At 36.0% G+C, this 22,068-nt stretch overlaps 1 protein-coding gene across 3 annotated transcripts in view; it reads right to left on the bottom strand.

The window, feature by feature from the left end:
- Positions 1 to 22,068, bottom strand: part of LARP4B (La ribonucleoprotein 4B) — a 163,048-nt gene that overhangs the window by 62,304 nt on the left and 78,676 nt on the right. For all 3 annotated transcript variants that reach the window (XM_036759448.1, XM_036759449.1, XM_036759447.1), the window contains 2 exons: positions 11,441 to 11,588; positions 11,029 to 11,181 (listed from right to left, as the gene is read on the bottom strand). In XM_036759448.1, the coding sequence (XP_036615343.1) occupies positions 11,029 to 11,181; positions 11,441 to 11,588 (301 nt within the window). The remainder of the gene's footprint in view (positions 1 to 11,028; positions 11,182 to 11,440; positions 11,589 to 22,068) is intronic.

The following is a 22,068-nucleotide window of genomic DNA, read 5'->3' as shown; positions in this document are numbered from 1 at the left end:
TTTAAAGTAATATTGTATCTTTCTGGGATAGGGTCCTTAGATGTTTTAAAGTGATATAAGAGCAATTAGGTATTGATACAAATAGTGTAATTAATCACTGGAACTAAATCAGAGACATCTTCAGTTTAGGGAAAGGAATTTCAAAGTAAGTCTCTTTAGGAGAGAAGTTGTAGAATGGTTATGTATTGATGGAAAAAGTTAAATATGGATTTGAATTCATTCCATCGTTTAAAACATAAAGATAAAAATTGTATGGTTCAATTCTTTCAGATCAGGTATAATTAGAGAAGAATAGAGAAATAGAGGAGAAACTGATGCAAATGTGTCAGAGCAGTAACTTATGATCTTAATGGGAAGATTTTATGAACAAGGGAGGAAATGCATGCAAGCTATTTAGAGCTAGCTTTAAGGATGTTCCTGAAGCAATGTGACTTTATAGTCACCAATTATTGGAACTTGTCATTCAAAGACTTAACGGGACTGTTAACTGTTTTTCTGAGTCTAACTCCAGGTGTGAGTATCAAAGAAGGCTGACCCAAGATGCCAGCAGCCCTGTGGGAGGGCAGGCATGAGCTGCAGGTATGATTTCTTGGCAAAGTTGAGGGGGCAACTGTTCAGCATGTGCTGAGGTGGGACCGTCTTGACCTGATGCCTCAACTGAAACCTGGCAGACTAGGCCTGGCTCAATGCAGCTTGCAGTTTGACACAGCCTCTGCCTGGAGTTGACAGGAAGCTGGGAAAAATATGGTCCCCTTACTCTAAGTCCCTACTCTCTTGGTGGCAAATTTCTATAATCAGAAGGTTTTGTAAATCTATTAAAATAATTGATTATGGAACATCTTAGATTACTCTAGGACCGGGACTAGTGTTAAGTTAGGGTCTTTTTTCTTGGAAATGGTATGGAGACAATTAGGTCAAGGGCTTGTGAGAATATTTTGTTATTTGGTTAATATCATGCTTGTCTAAAGCTTTGTTACAATTAGTAATGTTAAAAGAAGAATGGCTTGTGGTTTATTTCGTACATGCCATCAAAGAAACATGGCATGACTAAAAGTTTTATATATGTACTGTGTTAAGAATTGGTTATCTAATGTATTTAGGTAGGTGCTGGAGTCTGCTGTTAATTCCTTAGTGAAATATTATCCTCCTGGTGAGGAAATGTTAATGTAAAGTATGTTAAGTAAAGTATGTAGGGAGTTAATGTAAAGTATGAGGAACTGGGTTCTGATGTAAAATTTCTTAAACATGGCAATTGGCCAAAGTTCCAATTTTGAATTTGTAAAAATGATCAGGGTATAAGGATTAGAAAATTGTGCCAAGGTAACTTTTGTAGAATGGAAAGAAAGCTGGTTCCTACAAGAAGGCAAGAAGAAGATGCTGGAGATGGCTGGAACAAATACCAAGGACCAGAAGACTTCACTGATGTTCCCTGCCAGACAGCTTATGGGAAGAGACTTTTGAATCTTAAAGGGACAATTGCATTATCATTTTCTTTTGGGTCTCTGTATCTGTATTTACAAAGGGGACTGCCCCCCTTGATTTTTCAATGCGTCGATTAATCCTTCCCATATTTAAGGGGATGATGATTAAGGAGAAAAATTCAGATGAGAAAGAGAGTAAGGGAATATTAAAAATGTGGAAACAAAAATGTGAATAAAAGAAGAGGGGGAAATTGTAAGAAATGGGAGGAGGAGTTTTGTTTCCACAGAAGTAAAGGTGTGCTTCCCCGCCCTCCCCCACCCCAGCTTTAGCAGAGACCAGGCATCAAGGTTGGTCAGGTGAGAGGTCAGAGGCTTGTACTCATGTGCATACTTTTTGAGAAGGCAGTCTGGGGGATTAGAGAGGCCAAACCCACTTGAACCTGTTCAAGCTTATCTAGGGTCTGGTCTTGGTCAAGAATCCAGGCCTACTGATTTGCATCATTTGCATATGTTAAAGAGGGAAAGTAGGGGAAGTAAAAGAATATAGTTTAATCCTAAACTAAGACAAGGAAAATCTAATTAACTTCACTTTTGCTTCTGTATCCTTATTACCCTATTTATATAAATTGTATAACCTAGGAAAACTAGGGTTCTTCTTCAGGACTTTGGCCCTGCCTAGGAAGTTCAGTGATCGCGAAAACCAGGGTTCTCACACCACTAATAGGCTGATATACATAAGAAGGCCAATGATAAGAAAATCGACAGAAGAGTGAAGTAAGCAAAGATAAGAAAACTATACGTAATAAGATGTAAATGGAAAGAAGAAAAAAGAAAAATTTGCTAAATTGCATATATTCTGAGACTTTTTCAATTTATTGATTGTGTTGTTTTTTATTTCTTATCATTTTTGTCTTTAAAAATAATAGCTATTATACAGAATGTTTCTCCGGGAGAGGAAGGAGGAGAAATACTGGGGGTGACATTTCGTTGGCCTTTTAGGATCAATAAACCTAAGAGCACTTAATAAGTACCTACTGTGTGTCAGGAAGTGGGTAGCCAAAGACAAGAATTAAAATAATCCCTTTCTCATATTATTCTCAACCTAATATATTTTTTTTTAAATTAGGTTAATATTTTTAGCTTAACAGCCTTGACTTTCAAGAATTTCTCTTTGGTGTTTGCCCAGGAATTCCTTCATTAAATTTCTAGGATTTGATTTTTTAAGTTGCATGCTCATTTTTACTTGCCTTTGATTGAAATAGATAAAATAGATGGATGGATGGATGGATGAATAGACAGACAGGAATCATTTCCCCTAAAACTACTTTAGATACATCCTACAAATTTGGATATGTAACTTAAATTTTTTTTTTTGACAATTTATTCCTTGACCTATTTCTTAAGGAAAACAGTGTTCTTTCTAAGCCTGGATCCTCTGCTCATATTTTACTCATTGATTCCATTTTGCTGTTGTAGTCCACAAATTGTTTTAATACTTTTACCTTCCTGCACTTGTGTTCTTTATGACTGAATGATCGATCTTTTTATTTTGTGAAGGTGATGTGTGATGATGAAACCTTGGCATTCTTTTAAGATTCCATAATTGCAAAAATGCATCATATTTAGTTTTTCTAGCAGTCTGTACATATTTCTTATCTTTCAGTTACATTTATGAAAAATTGACAAATTATGAAGCTCCTAGAAATTTATCTAGTACTTCCTGTAATCCAATTAATTCTTTACCATTGCATTATCCGAGGAACATGATTGTTACTGCTTTTTTAAAACTGTGAGGCATAATAAATTCTACTCCAACCTTATTTAACCATGTTGTAATCCTGACGTTTTATCTTAAACATTAAATTTGGGAATTTTCTTTCTAATTCATTCTCCTGTATATCTACATTTTCTGCATGAGTTTTCCTTCTTTTTAACAGTTAAGATTTTAACTGTCAAGCTTGTTTTTCCCCTTACCAAGGTCTATTACTTTGTTTCTTCTCTTTTAAAAGAAAAAAAAAATCACATATATCATACACATCTACGTATATACATAGGTATACATAGTTTATAATGCTTAGATAAGAACCTTGTCTCTTTCTCGTTGATCCAGGCCCAAATTACTGTCTTGCTTTTTTTCCCCTTTTGTTTTGCTTGCTCCATCCTCCTTGTTTATATATAAAACCCTTCTTTGTTCAGCTTGGGTAAGGGTAAATTGCATATAATAGCTACTTTATTCTCTTAAATATATATATTTTGTCCTTCACCTGGGATGTTTAAGTATGAGAAATAAATCTCTCACTTCAGGATTTTTGTCCCTTGTCTTTTGACCATCCAAGTTTGGAGCTCATATTTTCATTTGTTTGTGAAAGTATGTTGGTCAAAGTATAATGGTTCTTTTTGCCCCCTTTCTTCAGAGAGTAAGCTCTGAAGCTTTTCAAGATTTTTTAATTTGCTTACCTACCTTCCTTAAGTTTCTTTTGCCAGTGTGTTTACATTTTGAGCAACTCTACCCAGCAATGTTTTTTCAACAGGAATGAATGGAAGTCAAATTTTATTTAAAGGCTTTTTAAAATACTATAATATTCAACTTACTAGACTATTATTTTTTGTTGTATATTTTCCTATATTCTTCTGTATATTTTATTCCGATATTATCTTTCCTCCTAATGATGCATAGATCTGTGCAATTGTGCCTTGAGTAAATGGGGCATTATCTGTATCTTCCCAGCTCATTTTGATGTTTTCTCTTTGATCTGGACCGCTAAATTTCAGCAATTACCATTCTGAGCGAGTTAAAACTGTTTGCTTCTTTATTTGGGTCCCCTGTGGATTCTCTAAATCTCCATTTTTCTGTTTAGTTTCAGTACTTTTAGGCAATTTTCTTTTCTATTTCTCAAAATACAGTAGTTGGGTTTTTATGTTCCATTGTATTTCTGGTATTTCTGCTTTTCAAGAAACCTGTTTTTTGATAAAAAATATCATGTTCTTTCAATTTTGTAGTTCTAATTTTCCTCTAATACTTCTCATTGCATCATGAGACTTTTTAGTTTTCTCCTTCATTCTTTTTATCCCATTATGTTGAATGCTTTGTCAAACATTTCTAGCTTCAGTTCTAAGCCGTCAAGCCTCCTTTGGAGTTTTTTAAATTAAGAAATCTAATTTTACTCCTTATCATTTCCATAGGGATTCCAACCATTCTCTGGTATTTATATCCAATTCCATTCTTTTTTCAGGTGTTTCAGCTGAAGCTATTAGAGAATTATCTTCTTTTGGAATTTTATCCTGGATTCTTTTACTTCACAGTATTTTTTCATAGAAGAATCTGTGCATGTTTTTTTCCATGTTAGTTTACCTCAAAGGAGTGAATTCATGGGTATAATGAATGAGCAAAGCCAGTCTCAGATTCAGGAATATTCCAGGGTTAAGTTATACCTCTGACCTACATTGGATCACATGACCCCCAAACAAATCACTTAACATCTCAGGGTATCCACATTAACAGTCTCTAAGATTAAAAGTTCAACCTACCAAGGAAATTCAGGGGAAGAGAATGTGCTAGAGAGAGAGGAAGAAGAGAAGACTTTGAAGCAAAGATGAAGTGACTGATGAGACTTGGTGGTGGGGTCTACTGCAGAGATAACTACAATTTAGATGACACTGTTCAGTGGAGCCTGGCCAAGGAAGGGCAAAGAAGACTACAGATATTGTAGTGTGATCCTCTGCTGCTTTTTAAATTTAGGGACTGATTACCTTGTAAGTATCTTTTCATTCTTCCTCTCTTGTTATGCCTAACCTGTTTTGCTATTCTGAAGTAACATGGGATTGGAGGCCTGAGCTTAGATACACATTGTCACTCTTCTATTTTGTCTAACTTGTATTTATGGTTTTTTGCACACATACAATGGAATTACTAGAAGACTGCTGAGAGTTACTTCTAGGACATGGCCTACGCAAAGATTAAGTAGGTAAGAAGAGTATCCAGTGTCTTCACTCTACTTGGCTGTGAATATTTTTATGCTATTCCTTGGCTCAATCAGGTCTTCTGCCCCTGGCCTACCTTTTGACTCTTCTTACTCCATCCTTCCCCATATAAACTAAGAAGTTCAGCTAGCTATCAAAAGGAACTTTATTAACAAAAATCAAAATCACAGAATCTTATGTTTTGACAGTACCTTACTATTGTAAAACTGAGAATCTGAAAATTCAAAAATTTCCAACAAAAAATAAAAAAAAATCCTGTCCTCTAAAAAAACAAAGACACTCCACCTATTTTGTGGGCAACTATGACTACAGAGGGAATAAGAGTAGTGATGTGTGAATTCCTTAATTAATGAAGCTAATACCTTGGAATATTTCTGTAATACTGTACTTGGCACCTACACTGGAAACTATCAAAAGCCCAACTATACTACAACAAAGTTCTTATGGTAAATTAAAACTCCCTTGTAATACTCCAGAGGTAAAGGAGCTAGGATTAAAATCAAGAATCACCTACCCAGCAAAAATGAGTGTAATCAATGAGGGCAAAAAATTGATATTCGATGATACAGAGGAGTTTAATGCATTCTTGAGAAAAAACCAGAGCTAAACTGAAAAACTGACTTCGAAATATAAGACTCAAGAGAAGCATGAAAAGGTAAACAGGAGGAGAAAGTATAAAGGACTTATTAGAGTTGAACTATTTACATTTCTACATGGAAAGATGATATTTGTAACTCATGAGATCTTTCTCAGTATTAGGTACTTGGAGGGTGTACATGTGTATATATAAGACAGGGGGCACAGGGTGAGTTAAATATGAAGGGATGATATCTAAAAAATGAAATTATGGGTGAGAGAGGAATGTATTGGGAGAAGGAGAAACAGAGAGGTACAATGGAGTAAATTATCTCACATAAAAGAGGCAAGAAAAACCTTTTACAATGAAGACAAGAGGAGGGAGGTGAGAAGGAATGAATAAACCTTACTCTTATCGGAATGGCTCAAGGAAGGAATAACATACACACTCAGCTGGGTGTGGAAATTTACCTTACCCTACAGCAGGGCTGTCTAAAATGAGGCCCGTGGGTGGCTGGAGTGTGATTTATGCGGCTTGCCTACATGCATAGAAATTTAGCAGAGCTCTCACTAAAATAGCAAATCAAATATATTGTCTACTGTTTCAATAAAAACCTAAGGTTGGACAGCCCTGCCCTACAGGAAAATAGGAGGGAAGGGGGATAAAAGAGGATAGGGGTGGTGGTGGTGATAGAAGGGAAGGCAGATTGGGGGAAGGGGTAATCTGAAGCCAAACACTTGAAAGACAGGGTGAAAGGAGAGAGAGAACAGAAGAATAGAATAAACGGGGATGGGGGAATAGGCTGGAGGGAAATACAGGTAGCAAAAGTAACTGTGAAAAAAAATATTTTTGAAATGCGCACACACACACAAAAGAACTGTTAAGCAGGCAGACTTCAGAAAAACCTGGAAAGACTTACATGAACTGATGCTGAGTGAAGTGAGAACCAGAAGAACATTGTACATAGTGAAAGCCACATTGTTCAATGACTAACTTTCATAGACTTGACTCTTCTCAGCAACACAAGGATCTAAGGCAACTCCAAAAGACTCATGATAGAAAATACTATCTACAGCCAAAGAACTATAGAGTCTGAATGCAGATGGAAGCATACTATTTGCTCTTTTGTTGGTGTTGTTTTGTTTTTTCTTTCTCATGGTTCCTCCCATTGGTTCTAATTCTTCTTAACAACATGACTAATGTGAAAATGTTTAATATGAATATTTATGTAGAGCCTATATCAGATTGCATGCCATCTTGGGGAGGCGGGAAAAGAATGGAAAGGGGAAAATTTAAAACTCAAAAACTTATGAAAGTGGATGCTGAAAATTAAAAATAAATTTTTTTAAAAAAGGAAAAAATACCAAGCAATATAGAATGAATACTCATGGTTTTAGAATCCTCTTTTTGTCTTCTATTGTATATACTGAAATGTCCTCTTCTTGGTGTTTAAGTTCAGAAATTTTAAAATAAAATTAAAAATCAAAATTCTGCTGCAGAAAAAAAAAACCCACCCCTTGTACAGGGTCCTAGAATTATACCACAAGCAGCAGTAAACCAACTATCTAGAAGTTAGAATTAATTTTTCTACTGAAGCAGTGCTATAAATATGCAAGGCCTTAAAGACCAAAAGGAAAGAGTTTTTGTATTTTGTGCTTGAGGCAATAGGGAGTCACTGAAGCTTCTTGAACAGGTTTAGACACAATCACACTTGTGCATTAGGAATACTGATATGTGAAAAGCAAGAGGAAAGGGAAGGAGAACAAATCAATGAGAAAGCAGTTACTACAGCCTTGATGAGAGGTGATGAAGGCCTGAATTAGGGTAGAGTATGTGAGTGAAGAGAAAGGAAAGGATGAGAGGGACAATCAGTAGAACTTTGCAACCGAGTATACTATACGAAGTAAGGTATGAGGATGACCAAAGTGTGAACATGGGCATTTAGAAAGATGGTAATACACTCAATAGAAATAGCAAAGTTAGGCAGAGGGGTGGTTTTGAAATATTTGTTCTATGTTAGACCTGTGCAGGCAGCTGGTGACAAGGAACTAGAGTGCTGGATGTTAGATTTGGGAATCATGCCCACATAGATAACTGAACACATGGGAGCTAATGAGATACCACCCCTGCCCCCAATACAGAACCTTGGGTTGCATTCATGCAAAGGGTGTATAGGTGAACATCCTGGGAAGGAAATGGAGAATGAATGGTCAAACAGGTCAGAAGCACCAAAAGATACTAAGGTCACAAAAACCTACAGAAAACATCAAGGGAAAAAGGTAATAGTGTCAAACACCAAAGAGAAGTCAAGAAGAAGAGGAAGCCCACTAGAGATTACAAAAGAAAGGGAAAGTTTAAACCATGACTTAACAATATTTGTCAAATGCCTATTTTGTTCCAGGCACAAACCAGAAAGAAACAGCCCTTAGTCCCCCAGGAGCTTACATTCTAGGGAAGAGACCACATGTATAAATGTAGGCATACACAAAATACACATGATTGCCCAACAACAACCCAAGGTAATTTAGAGGGGAAAGCATAAAAGAGAAAATAGGAAAGGCTTCACATAGAATGTGGAGCTTGTGATGATTTCCGGAGTTAACCTGGGATTCTAAGAGGCAGAGAAGTACAATGTTCTCTATGAGGAGCAATAAGAAGGTTTAATTGATTGGACCAGAGTTAAGACAGTAAGGTCAATAAAGTGACAGCCAAGTTAACAATGTTTTTAAATGCCAGCAAGAAGCAAGACTAAAACAAGTCAGGGATAATTTCATTTCTGTGTCCACACAGCCTAGGACACTGCCTCACAAATAGGTGGTGCTTAGTAAGAGGTTTATTAATTTGAATCAGGTTTATTATGCATCTGGAATCCTTATATATCCTTGCTCAATTTCACAAAAAAGTAAAAAAAGTATCCAATTGGTTATATAAAATTCTAATTCTGCATCTTTATTAAATAAGTCCAGCTGAAGCATAAATAAAGCTATTTTTTGCACAAGTTACTTTATTCTTCTTGGACCTCAGATTCCTCACCTATAAAACTAAAGTGTTAGACTAGATGATTTAAGTCTCCCAGCTTAAAAACAAAACACTCTAATATTTGGAACAAACCTTGATAACTTCCACCTTGGGAGAATCACTATTATAACTGTGATATGGAACTATCTTGGAAAATTCATTTTTTCACCATTACAACAAAATGAAAATAAGTAATTCCCCCTAAGAAGGTAACTACTGACCTAAAGTACTTGCATACATGATGCAAGTAAGTCACCAAATTCTGACAATTCTCAGTAACTGTTAAAACCACTTAATTTCCATTCCTATTGCCATCATCCCAATTCTAACTCTTATTATTTCATATTTGTGGTAGTATAACTCCTCATAATTTTGCACAGGTTTTCTCCCAATGCTACTCCAATCCATCTTATATACTACCAGATTTAACTTAGTAAAATTAATAGCTCCTCTTCATATAGCACTTTAAGGTTTACAAGATTTTTTCTTTTTCTTTACAGTAATGCTAAGAAACAGGAAACTAAAGCATCATTATTCTCATTCTCCATATATGGAAATACATTAGGTTTAGCGATTTGTCACAGATTGCAAAGTTAGCAGAAGGCAAAATCAGGACTGAAATTTAGATCTTTTTGATTCCCACTCTGGTATTCTTTTACAAAACCAAGATGAAACAGAATTTTTATTGTCCTCCCCTCCCCCTCCTTAAACAATTCCAATGGTTCTCTATTAGCTATGTGATAAATACAAATGCCACTGCCTGACACTTAAGGTCTTCCAAAATCTGGCGCATATCTAAGTCCTAGACTCATTTTTCCTTGCTTCCTCCATGCAAATCTAAACAGCTTTTTGAATATTTCTTTCTTCCCCACACTGACATAACTTGAACTTCCTAGCCTCTTTTTTTCTTTTATAAAGAACACAAAAGCCATGTGGCTTACTGTCGGGGAAGACTGATTCCGTTTCTAGCTTTGTAAATGTGAACAGGTCACTTAATCTCTTAAGTACCTCAGGCAATTCTCTAAGTCACAGGTAGCCAGCTTTCGATCTGTGTTGATGGAGAAGGTTCCCATACTGAGAGTTCTCTAGGATGATAAAACCATAGATACTTAGCTATTTTTCTGCTTATGACAAGGCTAAGAATCACAGAACAATACAATTTCAGAATAAAACTGAAGATTACACAAAAGGCAACGTAAAGATGAATGGTGGATGTTACTTGCTCAATGTTACTAAGGTGTAATATACTTACTACCAACAATGACTTGGATGCAAGAAGTCACATAAAAGAAATATTACAGAAAATGACTGGAAAAAGAAGTGGCCTGTTAGTGAGAGCAAGGAACAACAACAGATAATTAGCCCAAGGTCTACAGTGTTGTTGATGGAACTTAAGAGATCCAGTAGAAAACCTCCAGAACTGAGTATATTCTTTATGAGAGGACAGAGAAGAAATGTATTGAATGAAAAGAAATAGAAGAGTTTTAATTTGAACCAGTGGAAGGAGAAACCTCATCAATAAGATCATGAATATCTTAAATTGAATATTTAATTCTAATTCTGTTTTTCACTTTTCACACGTTTATACAAAAATCTTTTTTTCATAGTCTACCAAAGCACTTCTGCATGTAGGAAATCATCAATACTGAATTTTGACAAAAAGAGCATACTGTTACAATGTTTTTCACTATAGCTACTAAAACTGAAAAAATACATTTATGGAGGAATCATATCAAAACATAATAAAATGTTATGAAGTAAATCAAACAATGTTAAGAAGTTGGAAGAGGCCTTAGAGATCAATTAGTCGACATCTCTACTTAATAGTTTGGGAAAATGAAAGAGCAACTTGGGCAATTTGTTAAAGCAAATTAATGGCCAAGCTAGTACTAGGCACCAAGCCTGCTGATTTTCAGTCTATTAGTGCTGTTTCACTGCAGGGTGAACCCCTCTGTCCTCTCTCCAAAATTTAGTAGATTAATGTCATAATTCTTCTATGAAAACATTTTACATCAAATATGTCAGCCTTACCTGTCTGGGGGTTTTCAGGCATAGACTCATATTCTGAATGGTCCAGGACCAAAGTGTTCATATCTGTTTGGTCTGACAATGAAACTGGCTCTTGCAGGTCTGCTAACACTGCATTAGGATATGATGTGTCGCCATTACTGCTGGCATCCAATCCTGCAAATGAAAATTGTTCCCCAGAAGGGAAAAGGAAAAAAAATTCTCTCAAAAAAAGTTTCCTCAGGCTTGTTATTTTTTAAAAAAGTCTTTAATATCGGTCCTCAGAATGTAAATTACTAAAAACTGATAATAGTATAGTCTTCATATTTGATAAACTAATAGTCTCTCTGTAGAAAACAATAACGCTGTAATTATAAAACAATAATGTAATTTCAACAGTGCCTTAGCTAGAAGAGTTTTCAAATTTAAAGTATACCTTCTTTGCAGGCATCTGGAGGGTGGTCTGCTATTTCTTCCCAGGCTTTGCTCACATTTCCATCAGTGGTACCACTTGCTTCCAAGTGTAACAAATGATTTCCCCATACTTTTGCATTAGGGTTTAACTCTGAAACCTTGGCTGGTTCCTAAAAGGGAATTTTAGGAAATATTTTTACTATAGTAAAACAGTATACAGATTTTACTTTGTACATGAAGTAAAAATGAATCTGCAGTATGAAATTAATAGGAGAGGTTGGTGGGGAGAGAATTGAATTAAAGGACCAAACATCTAATTCATTTCATACAACCTCAGTAGACACTTCTTTGACCAAATCTACTAAGCCTTCCTTACAGGTTCCTTTAGTAAATCTTTGACAGTTCTTTTCACCACAACAAACACATAAAACAACTCAGTGTTCATTCCTCATTAACAAGTAGATATGTTATAAAACACCAATAACTGAGCTCTGGAGACAAGAAATACTCAGGCCTGGAGCTCTCATATCTCCTCATGACCTCACAAGGTGCTGTCTTCTAATTCCTAGGCCAGATACACATTGTTACAAATGCCTTCTGGTATGAAATATTATATTGGTATTGTATAAACTTATAAAGGCTAAATTTTAAAAATATTGGCTTGCATAAATGAAATAATACAGATCTTCAAAAATTGTATAGTCAAAAATACTATGAAAATGGCCTTTTTCTTTAGAAAGATTAGGTAACAAAACAAAAGCCATACATTCAGAAAGGAAAAAGGTTTATCCAACATTTAAGAGTCATTAATGTCTACAAGTCACAGTTAACTTCCATAAGATGTTTCATGAAAATGAGTCAAACTTGAATTTACATTTTTAAAAAAGAGATACACTTAAATGATAAAACTTTATTACACTTTTCTGGGTCTAAGTCACATGATTTTTACAATTTTTCGATTTGGGGAAAAGAAGCCTCCCAATTTTATTTTATCTTGCAACACTTTCAAAACCCAATACTTACCACAACATAGAACCGTTATGGTACTATTTCTAATTTGTAAGTGGCTTTATATTTTTCAAAGTGCTTTTATCTATCACTTCACTGTCATCTCTACGATTAGACTGTATCTGTCTGACATGTTAGAAAACTGAAGCACAGGACAATGTGACTTTCACAGAGTTGTTCAATAGGGCTACAAACTCAGACCTCCTCATATCTCATGGGGTTCAAACCCACCACTCTGCATCCAAAACAAACAAGGAATGACATACTCCAGTTAAACATCCTGATTATTATTATTGCTGCTGCTACTAATACTATTATTATTATTATTACCTGGCATTTATATAGCATTTTAAAGTTTGAGTTTTCCAAATATTATCATTATAGATAAGAAATTTTCAAAGAATAAAAGTCCATTCAGTACTAAATATTATACTGAATGTGATTTGCTGATGGATCAAAAGTTTTTTTTTAGAATCCTTTGAGGCCTTTCTGTCATTATATTCAATCTAAAGAAAGGTCTAATAACTACAGTAATTTCAGGGTAGTGATGAGTGTAAACAGTATTTCAAGACATCTGCAACAACTGTAATAGAAATGAAAATTACAATGATCTCTCTTAATGACGAAGTTACAGGTACTACTAAATGGTTTGTTTCCTTCATAATACAACAAAATGTTAAATTTCAGTGAGGGGTTCATTATATTAAAGATATAATTTTTCCCATCCAAGTTCACAGATCTTCTGGCTTCGATCCTAGGATCTCAAGAACCTTCATCCTAGAAATGTGTTTTTAAAGCATACCCCTAGGGCTTTTTTTTTTTAATCAACTCAGAGATTCAACGATGTAGGAATAGGTGCTAATCAAACCACAAATTATTAGGGAGAACAAAAGATAAAAAACCTCAAGTAAATAATGGGAAAGGGTAGATGTAGTAATAATAGAACCACAGAACCTGAGAGTTGGAAGGAATGGCAAAGTAGTCATCTAGCCTAGGGCTGTCCAACCTCAGTTTTTATTGAAACAAAAGACAATATATTTTGATTTGCCATTTTAGTGAGAGCTCTGCAGTAACTCGGATTCCTTTACTAAAGCATTTATATAAATTTCTATGCTTGTAGGCAGGCCACATGCCACCGCATTTTGGACAGCCCTGATCTAGTCCAATCCACAGATGAAAGAAATCACCACATAACATGGCAGACAAGTGGCTATCCAATCTTTGCTTTAAGAACTCCAAGGAAGGGATAATACCTTACCATTTATTCCAATTTTGAACAACTCTAATTTTAGAAAAATTTTTCCAATGAGCCTAAATTCGATTCTGTGCCACTTTCCATTACTTCTGGTTCTGCCTTTTGCAGCTAAACAAAACAAGTCTCATCTCTCTTCCACATGACAATGCTCCAAATACTTGAAGACAGCTACTATGTCTCTTATAGGCAGGTAGGTGACTCAGTGGATGAAGTGCTGGAATCAGGAAGACCTGAGTTCAGGTTTGGCCTCAGACACAAAACTAACTAGCTGTGTGATCCTGGGCAAGTCACTTAACCCTGTTTGCCTCAGTTTCCTCATCCGTAAAATGAGCTGGAGAAGGAATTCCAGTACCTTTGCAAATAAAACCCCAAATGGGGTCATGACGAGTCAGACACAACTGATACAACTGTACCAAAAAAACCACAATCAAATCATGTCATTTTTCTTCTCCAACCTAAACATGTCCAGTTTCTTCAAATGATTCCTTTAAGACATGGGCTCAAGGATATTCACTATCCTGGCTGCTCTCCATGGTCACTTCTTAAACTATGGTGTCTAAAATAAAGTACAATACTCCGGATGAAGGTGCATGACCTCTTTATTACCTGAAGCCATGCTCGTCTTGGAACAGCCTAAGTAGCAGCTTTTTGGGCAGTCACTTCACAACACTGGCTCATACTGAGTTTGAAGTTCATCAAAAATATCTTTTTCAGAACTGTTGTATATCAATACCTTCTTAATCTTTTATTTGTAAAGTTGATTTTTTTGTACTCAAATGCCAGAGTTTATATTTACCACTACTGAATTTTATCTTATTAGATTTAGTCCAATATGTTAATCTATCAAGATTCTTTTGGATCACGAATAACATCTAGTGTCTTCACTATTTCCCTTAACTTTCCATCATCTGCAAATCTGATGATTACAAAATGCATGATTTTATCCAAATCAATGATAAAAATGTTAAACATAGGACCAAGCAGAGATGACAGTAACAGCTTGACATAAAATCACTAATGACTAGCCTGGTTATGCCATCAGTTCTACATTCCTTTGATTGTATTATTGTCTAATTCATAAATATCTTCTTCACAAGAATATGATGAGATTCTTTATCAAAAGCTTTGCTAAAATCAGGTTAAACTCTATTACAACATTTGCCCTGTATCTCCTAACTTCGATGTTTTTACCAATTGTCTTTTTAGTGATTCATTCTAGAATTTAACCAAAGATTGAAGTCAAACTCTTTGAAGCACTACAATGTGCCGATTTTGCTTTTCTCTTTATTAAAAAAATTGGGAAAGCTTCTCTAATTTTGTGGTACTTCTTGTTTTCTCTATGATCTTTCAAACATCACAGACAGTGGCTCAGCAATTGCATTTGCCAGTTCTTTCAGAACCGAAGGATATAATTCATTTGGGCTAGGTGACCTGATTTCATCATAAGCCAATAAAGAACTCTTCTACTACTTTTATTTTTTCATCTTACTTATCTTGGGGGTATCAACTATGTTAGTAACGTTTGTTTTGTCATTTCTAATTATATATAGGTCATTTCTCTTTCCTCACCAGCCTTGGCTCGTTCTGACCTGCAACATTACTCCCACTAGTACAGAACCCTGCTACTCTTCTCTTGTTACCTGGCCTTACTTCCATCTATACATTTCTTTTTAAAATCTAGATTGATTAGTGAGGTCCCTATCCACATACATTCACCTCTTCTGAAATTATCAATTTCCTCTTCATTGGAACAACTTCCTTTTGTGTCATAAGGATTTCCTTACTGAGCATCTCTTGCAAGTTAACGTCCCCTGAAGTATTTTATCCTACAGGATCCCACTTATCTTTCCTCTGTTCTTTTAGACATGTCCATTCCCAAAGTTTAGGGTGCATGTCAGTCTATGCCCAGATTTATTCTCCTGTCATTAACTCGAGGATGTAGCACTCACTTCTCTTCAGGGTTTCCATTACATCCACCCTGGCAATCAGATTCTCCCTGTTAGTGAGAATCAGATCGAGAAAAGAATTTTCCTTTAATCATTTCTCCATCTTTTGAAAGATGAAATTATTACTAAAGCAAATAACTAAGGTATCAGCTACCCTGCTTTTGGCAGAGAGGAGGGGAGCCAAAAGAAAGGAGGGTGGAGGGCAAAAGCACTACCCACATGTCTAGATGAAATAAGTTCCCCATCACTTGTATTCCATGGCTCTGCCCCAGACTTGTGATCTGCTCCCCACGTCTATTTCCTCCTTTTTCTTTTTGTCCAAGTGGTGTAGTACACTTGAAAAACAAAACTACTTTTTACATTTCCCTCCTCTGACCTACGTATTCACCCTTTCTGATTCCTGGATTTCCTCATAAGAATACTTTCTTCAAAAGTAGCGCTACATTCTACCCCATCCTTTCACCTACTACCTACTAGCCATAAGCTCCAACCACCAAGTCTCAGTGATACCTTGATGTCAAATTTTTCCCCTTGGGTTTGAAACTCTAGCTCCTCTTGTTTGTTGGGGAACTTTTGGTTATTTGTGAAAAGAAACCTGAAACCATAAGTTTTATTACTGTCTCCTTTCTTGGACTTCTCTCCTGTGAATCTGCCACTGTCCAGCCACTATATTCTTTTTCCTTCCTTATGTCTAACTTATGAAATATACACAGGCAGTCTTTTCGCTACCCCAATCCATTTAGTTCTTTAAGTACCTTTGATTAGATATGCAAGGCATCTGAGAAATATTCTTACTAACCTTTGCTAGCTGTATATACTTCATCTATGGCTAGGAATCTGTTAACCCTTTACCTTAGGCCCTGATCTGTAAGTCCAAATCCCATTCTCAGACACCATTTTCCTAACCTGCTGTTTTCTTCTCACATTTATTTTTCTCTTCCGCAACTCTTGTCTTCAGTATGCAGAAGTGAGGAAAAGAGAACCTGTGACTCTATGATCTTCAATTTCTTTCCCAAGACTTCATAATCATTGGCAAAACTTTTAAGGTTCTTTTTGGAAGTATCATTTCTCCTCCTACAAGCATTCAGAAGGGAGTCTGTTTTGATAACTCTTGAGATATTCTCTGTTACATCTTGGATAATATCCGTTTTAAGAAGACAATGGGCTACTCAGCTGTTGTCAGGTTAACAAACAGCTGCCTCTGATGAGACAAACCTCGTACCCCAACATTTTAGAGTACCCTTGTACCTTATCACCTTGGTACACCTGAGCAAAGAAGTACCAACTTCTCTTCTTTCTCTGTCCCTTTTTGGATAATCTCTTACCTAATAGCTTGTGTGGTCATACTATGTCACTCTTTCAAGGACGAGTATGAGACCTAACATTACCACCTTTAAAACTACATCAAATAAGTTTTTATTATCAAAACTATTTACAATTATTTAAAATTTTGAAAAAGTTAATTTACTGAAACAGATTAGATAAGCAAGAATCAGAAAACAATGCTGAATAAAAAACATAGCTCCTGGAAAAAGAACTGATAAAAAAATCTGGTACCTTCACTTCAGCCATCATTCTGACCCTACTCAATTCTGGAAACTTAAGACTTTTGGGACTTGCCTAGAACCAATCTTCATTTCCCTTCCCAGAAACCAGCTTCAAATCATGCCACTTTCCAGCTTTACTGTATGTGCTCTCTTCTCCTATTAGAATGTAAATTACTTAAAGGCATAGACATTTGGGAGGTATCTTTTTCAGACAGCCAATAAAACCAAATACAGGAATAAAATGAACTAAGACTACACTTTCAAAATGCTAATAATCTATGATCACCTTATCATAATAATGTTTTTAAATGTATAAAATTAACTACATAGATTACATTTTATTGAAAAAAAATTTTTTTTTTCCCTTTAAGTTCATGGACTCCTTGAAATCTATCCACTATCCCCCTGAGAGTATATAAATCCCAAGTTAAGAAGACTGATTTACTTGGAGTCTGGAGTTGCCACCATCGTGTCTCTTTAGGGAGTTCCCCTGGAAGTAAGAGTATAGTCAGCAATGCTGCCTCAAGGTCAAGGAAAAACACTGTGCAAGAATGCTTTCCCCTAAGACTGGCATGTGACCCACTAAACACCCTCTTTATTTCTATCAGCAATCATAGGATTTCAAGGGAAATCAAAATTAGTTCCCTAATCAGAATTCCCTGTTACTATCTACAAAAGATACATAGCACAAATTTTCTGTGGATAATGGAAAGCAATTCATTCAATTTTGCCATTTTTCTGATGGTTGCCTAATTGTAGAAAATCTGCCTTTCACATTCTTTCAAAAGTTAGTAGCTTGAATACTTAAAAACTGGTGGTCCTAACATCATCTAGCTATTCTTTTTTCAATCAATTGCCTTTTATCAACTTTTCATTATTTGGAGAGTCTGAGGAGCAAAGGAATGGTAAGTAAAAGTTCATAACTACAGAAGGTAGAGATGGGTGGGTAATAGTTGTGGATAGGGTCTGAAACATCAAGAAATAATTTTCTCAACTAGATTCAATTTAATATTAGTCTGCTTACATCTTATATCTGAGAAATTCCTCTGTCATCAAAGAATCAATGTATTTAGAGTTCGAAAGGCCCTAAGAGACTGTTCACACAGGTGAATCCAAGTCTCCTGACTACAAGGCAAGTAGTGTTTTTTTTTTGTTTTTTTTTTTTACTATACTTTGGGATCCTTCCACAAACTGCTCAAAGGGAACACAAGTGGGGAAAAGGAGAGATTATTTTGCTTGCAAATCTGTGGTATGACAGTAACCCCACCAGACTGTTGTCCAAACTTAAGTATCTCTTTTGATCCCTGCATGTTCCTCTACCAAAGCAGACGTTTGACTATGTCACTGCTGCTCAAAAAGCTTCAGTGTTTTTTGAATTAAACAAAAAATCCCGTTTAACATTTAAAGACCTTCAAAATCTAGCTGCAATGACACTTCTATATCACAGGTTCTTAAAGCAGAGAACTATGAATTTGTATTTTTAATATTTTGATAATTTCCTTTCAATGTAATTGGTTAACTTTGTAATCCTATGGATTTTCTTATGCATTTAAAAACATTATTCTGAGAAAGGTTTGAGAAGCTTCATCAGCCTGACAAAGGAGTCCATGAAAGCAAAATGGTTAAGAATCCCCGTTGTGGCAGATACCACACTAACATCTTTTAACACACTCTACAACGAAACTGGTCTGTTTGCTGTACCCCCTACAAAACATCCAATCTCTGTCTTCTGTTCCTCTGCACAGTGTTCCTAATAACCTAGAATGTTCTATCAAATTCACTCCTATCTTTTGACTTTGCTAGCCAGTCAGTCAACAAGCATTTATTAGTCATTTACTGTGTGCCAAGTGCTGTACTGAGAATACAAAGGAGGGTCTCAAGAAGTTTACATTCTAATAGGTAAAGACAACACACAAAAGGGAGCTGAAAAAACCTGTGTAGGGGGTGTGGGGTAGGGAACAGAATGTGTATTCAGATGAAGATAGTCCTCTGTACAGGGGCAAGTTAAACAAAATCTCAGGGAGATGAGTCAGAAGTGTGGCCTGAAAAAGAATGAAAAAGTTCCTACTTCCCCTCAAAGCTCAGCTCAAGTGCTCCTTCTTACCAAAGTTTGTTGGTACCTTACCCCACTCCCAAATTACTTATCTACGTACATGCTGCTTGCCACCAGTAGAATGTAAACTCTAAGGCAGAGAATGTCCTATTTTTGTATGCACAAAACCTGATATCTATTCTATAGAAGGAATTTATCAATCAATCAACAAAGATTTATTAAGTGCCTACTATGTATGTGCCAGGCGCTGTGCTAAGTATTGGGATATAAAAAGAAGCAAATGTCAGTCCTTGCCTCAAGAAGCTTACACTCTAATGGTAGGACAGGAGGAACAGGACACAAATATGCAAACAAGTACATAAAAAGTGAGCTGTACACAGAATAAATAAGACATAATAAACAGAGATGGTACTGGAATGCGGAGGGGGGAGGTAGGGAAGGCTTCCTGTAGATTTTAGGTGGAACTTAAAGAAAGCCAGGAAGGTAAGCAGACACAGCTGAGGAGAAAGAGTTCCAAGCATGAGGGACTGCCAGAGAAAACATCCAAGAGATGTCATATTTTGTTTGTGGAATGGTGTAAGAAGACTGGAATGGTAGGAGGGGGCTAGGTTATAAAGAACTATGAATGCCACACAGAGCATTTTCTATTTGATCCTAGAGGCAACCGGAAGCCAATGAAATAGTTTATTGAGTATGACTGTGTATGTGCACATGCAAGCAAGTGCTCAGTCCCTAAATCTGAGCTGTCAAACCTTAGGATTTATTGAAACAATAGACAATGTATTTTGATTTGCCATTTTAGTGAGAGTTCTGGGGTAGCTCTGCTTCCTTTACTAGAGCATTTATGTAAATTTCAATGCTTGTAGGCCGACTGCATTTTGGACAGCCCTGCCCGAAATGATCAGACACACACTTTAAGAAAATCATGTGGGTGGCTTAATGGAGAATGAATTGAAGTGCGAGTGAATTGAAGACTTAAAGGCAGGTAGACCTACCAGGAGCCCACTGAAATAATTCAGGAATGAGGTGATGAAGGCCTGTACCAGAGTGATGACACTGTCAGAGGAGAGAATGGAGCATATTTAAAAGGTGTTACAAAGGTGAAATGGACAGGCCTTGGGAACAGCTTGGATATGGGGGAGTTAGAGATAGTGAAGAATTCAGGATGACTCCTACATTGTGAGCCTAAGAGATGGCATTGCCTTCTATAGTAACAGAGAATGGGGGGGGGGGGGGGGGGGGATGGAGAGGAGCAAAATGAGTTCTGCTTTGGACATACTGCATTTAAGTGGATACAGCACCAGGCCTGGAATCAGAAAGCCTCACTTTCCTGAGTTCAAATCAGGCCTCAGACTCTTACTAGCCATGTGACCCTGGGCAAATCACTTAACCCTGTTTGCCTCAGTTTCCTCATCTGTAAAATGAGCTGGACAAGGGAATGACAAATCACTCCAGTATCTTTGCCAAGAAAACCCAAATGGGATCATGTAAGAGTCAAACACAACTGAACAACAACAAAGAGAACTTCCAAATTCTTGAACACAGAGGTAGTATATTTGTGGGCAATAGCAAAATAAAAGATATGGCCATCTTTGTGTCTACCTAAGACAGAATGAGAAGTGAGGTAATTGGAAGTGAGTAAATTGAAGAACTGAGTGGTTAGGGCACTTGAAGGAGAAGGAATATGTATGCTAATGTCCACTAATATGCTTGTTGAAGTGAACTGTGATAAAATCTCCAGATGGTAAGGTGTGTAGAATTCATTAAATGCATGCTAAGTGCTTTACAAATATTATCTCATTTGATCCTCACAACAGCCTTGTGAGAAAGTTGCTATCATAACTGCCATTTTACAGCTGAGGAAACTGAGGGACACAAAGATTAAGTAACTTGCCCAAAGTCACACAGTTAATAAGTGTCTGAGGCAGGATTCAAACTCAAGTCTTCCTGATTCCAGGCGTAGCATCCTATTCATTGTACCATTCTAGACATCCATGACTCCGTTAATGCTGTTGCTTTGAAAAGGCCTGGAAACATAGCAAGTAATCTTCCCTGCCCAGTAGTCTAACAATACTTTCATCCTCCAAGAGCAACTTGGTACTGAGATGTGGAGGATGCAGCATGGTGTAGTGGAAATGGGTCAAAGGATTTGCAGTCATAATAATGAAATAATTAAAATACTAAAAATAAAATATAATAAAAATAAAGACACTATAGAGGGTAAATCACTTTATCTTTGAGATTTAGTTTTACCCATCTGTAATATGAGAGAATTGGACTCAGTAGCCATTAAGGTCCTTTCTAACTCTAAATCTATAAGTCTATGTATTTAATTGCAATACTAGTGGCAGCTGACAGGCACATGTCAATATTTTACTCAATATTATAAAATGGCAAAATTTCAAGAAATTTATTCTACAAAAGATGCTGCATTTTGTACTCATATTAAAACTTTTAATGAAAACTTATGGCCTATGACAGCGTTCACCTATTTCAAACTGACAGTAAAATTTATATTTATAACAAACTTAAAATAGAGTTACATGAGACAATGAGTGAATAAGATTAAGAAGTAGAGTCAGGTTTATGTAAAAAAAATTTTTTTTGTTCCCCTTGCAGACAAATTTTTGGACAATATTTATTAGAACTGGTTTTTTAGGATAAATGTAGTTTCCTTAGGGCTGTAAAACTGGTGAAGTCTTAAAGAAAAAATTTAAATTAAAATTAAATTAAAATATTCCCAGTTATTGGACTCACAGATACACAAAAATTTTCAATTCAGTACTGTGCTGGACTTCTGGATTTAAAAAAGAAATTCTTATGCAGATTAGTGATCTGTAT

This window comes from Trichosurus vulpecula, chromosome 5 (assembly GCF_011100635.1).
Source record: "Trichosurus vulpecula isolate mTriVul1 chromosome 5, mTriVul1.pri, whole genome shotgun sequence".
Lineage (NCBI taxonomy): Eukaryota > Metazoa > Chordata > Mammalia > Diprotodontia > Phalangeridae > Trichosurus > Trichosurus vulpecula.
The sequence above is the reverse complement of the archived record's forward strand: the minus strand, read 5'-3'. Positions and strand labels throughout refer to the sequence as shown.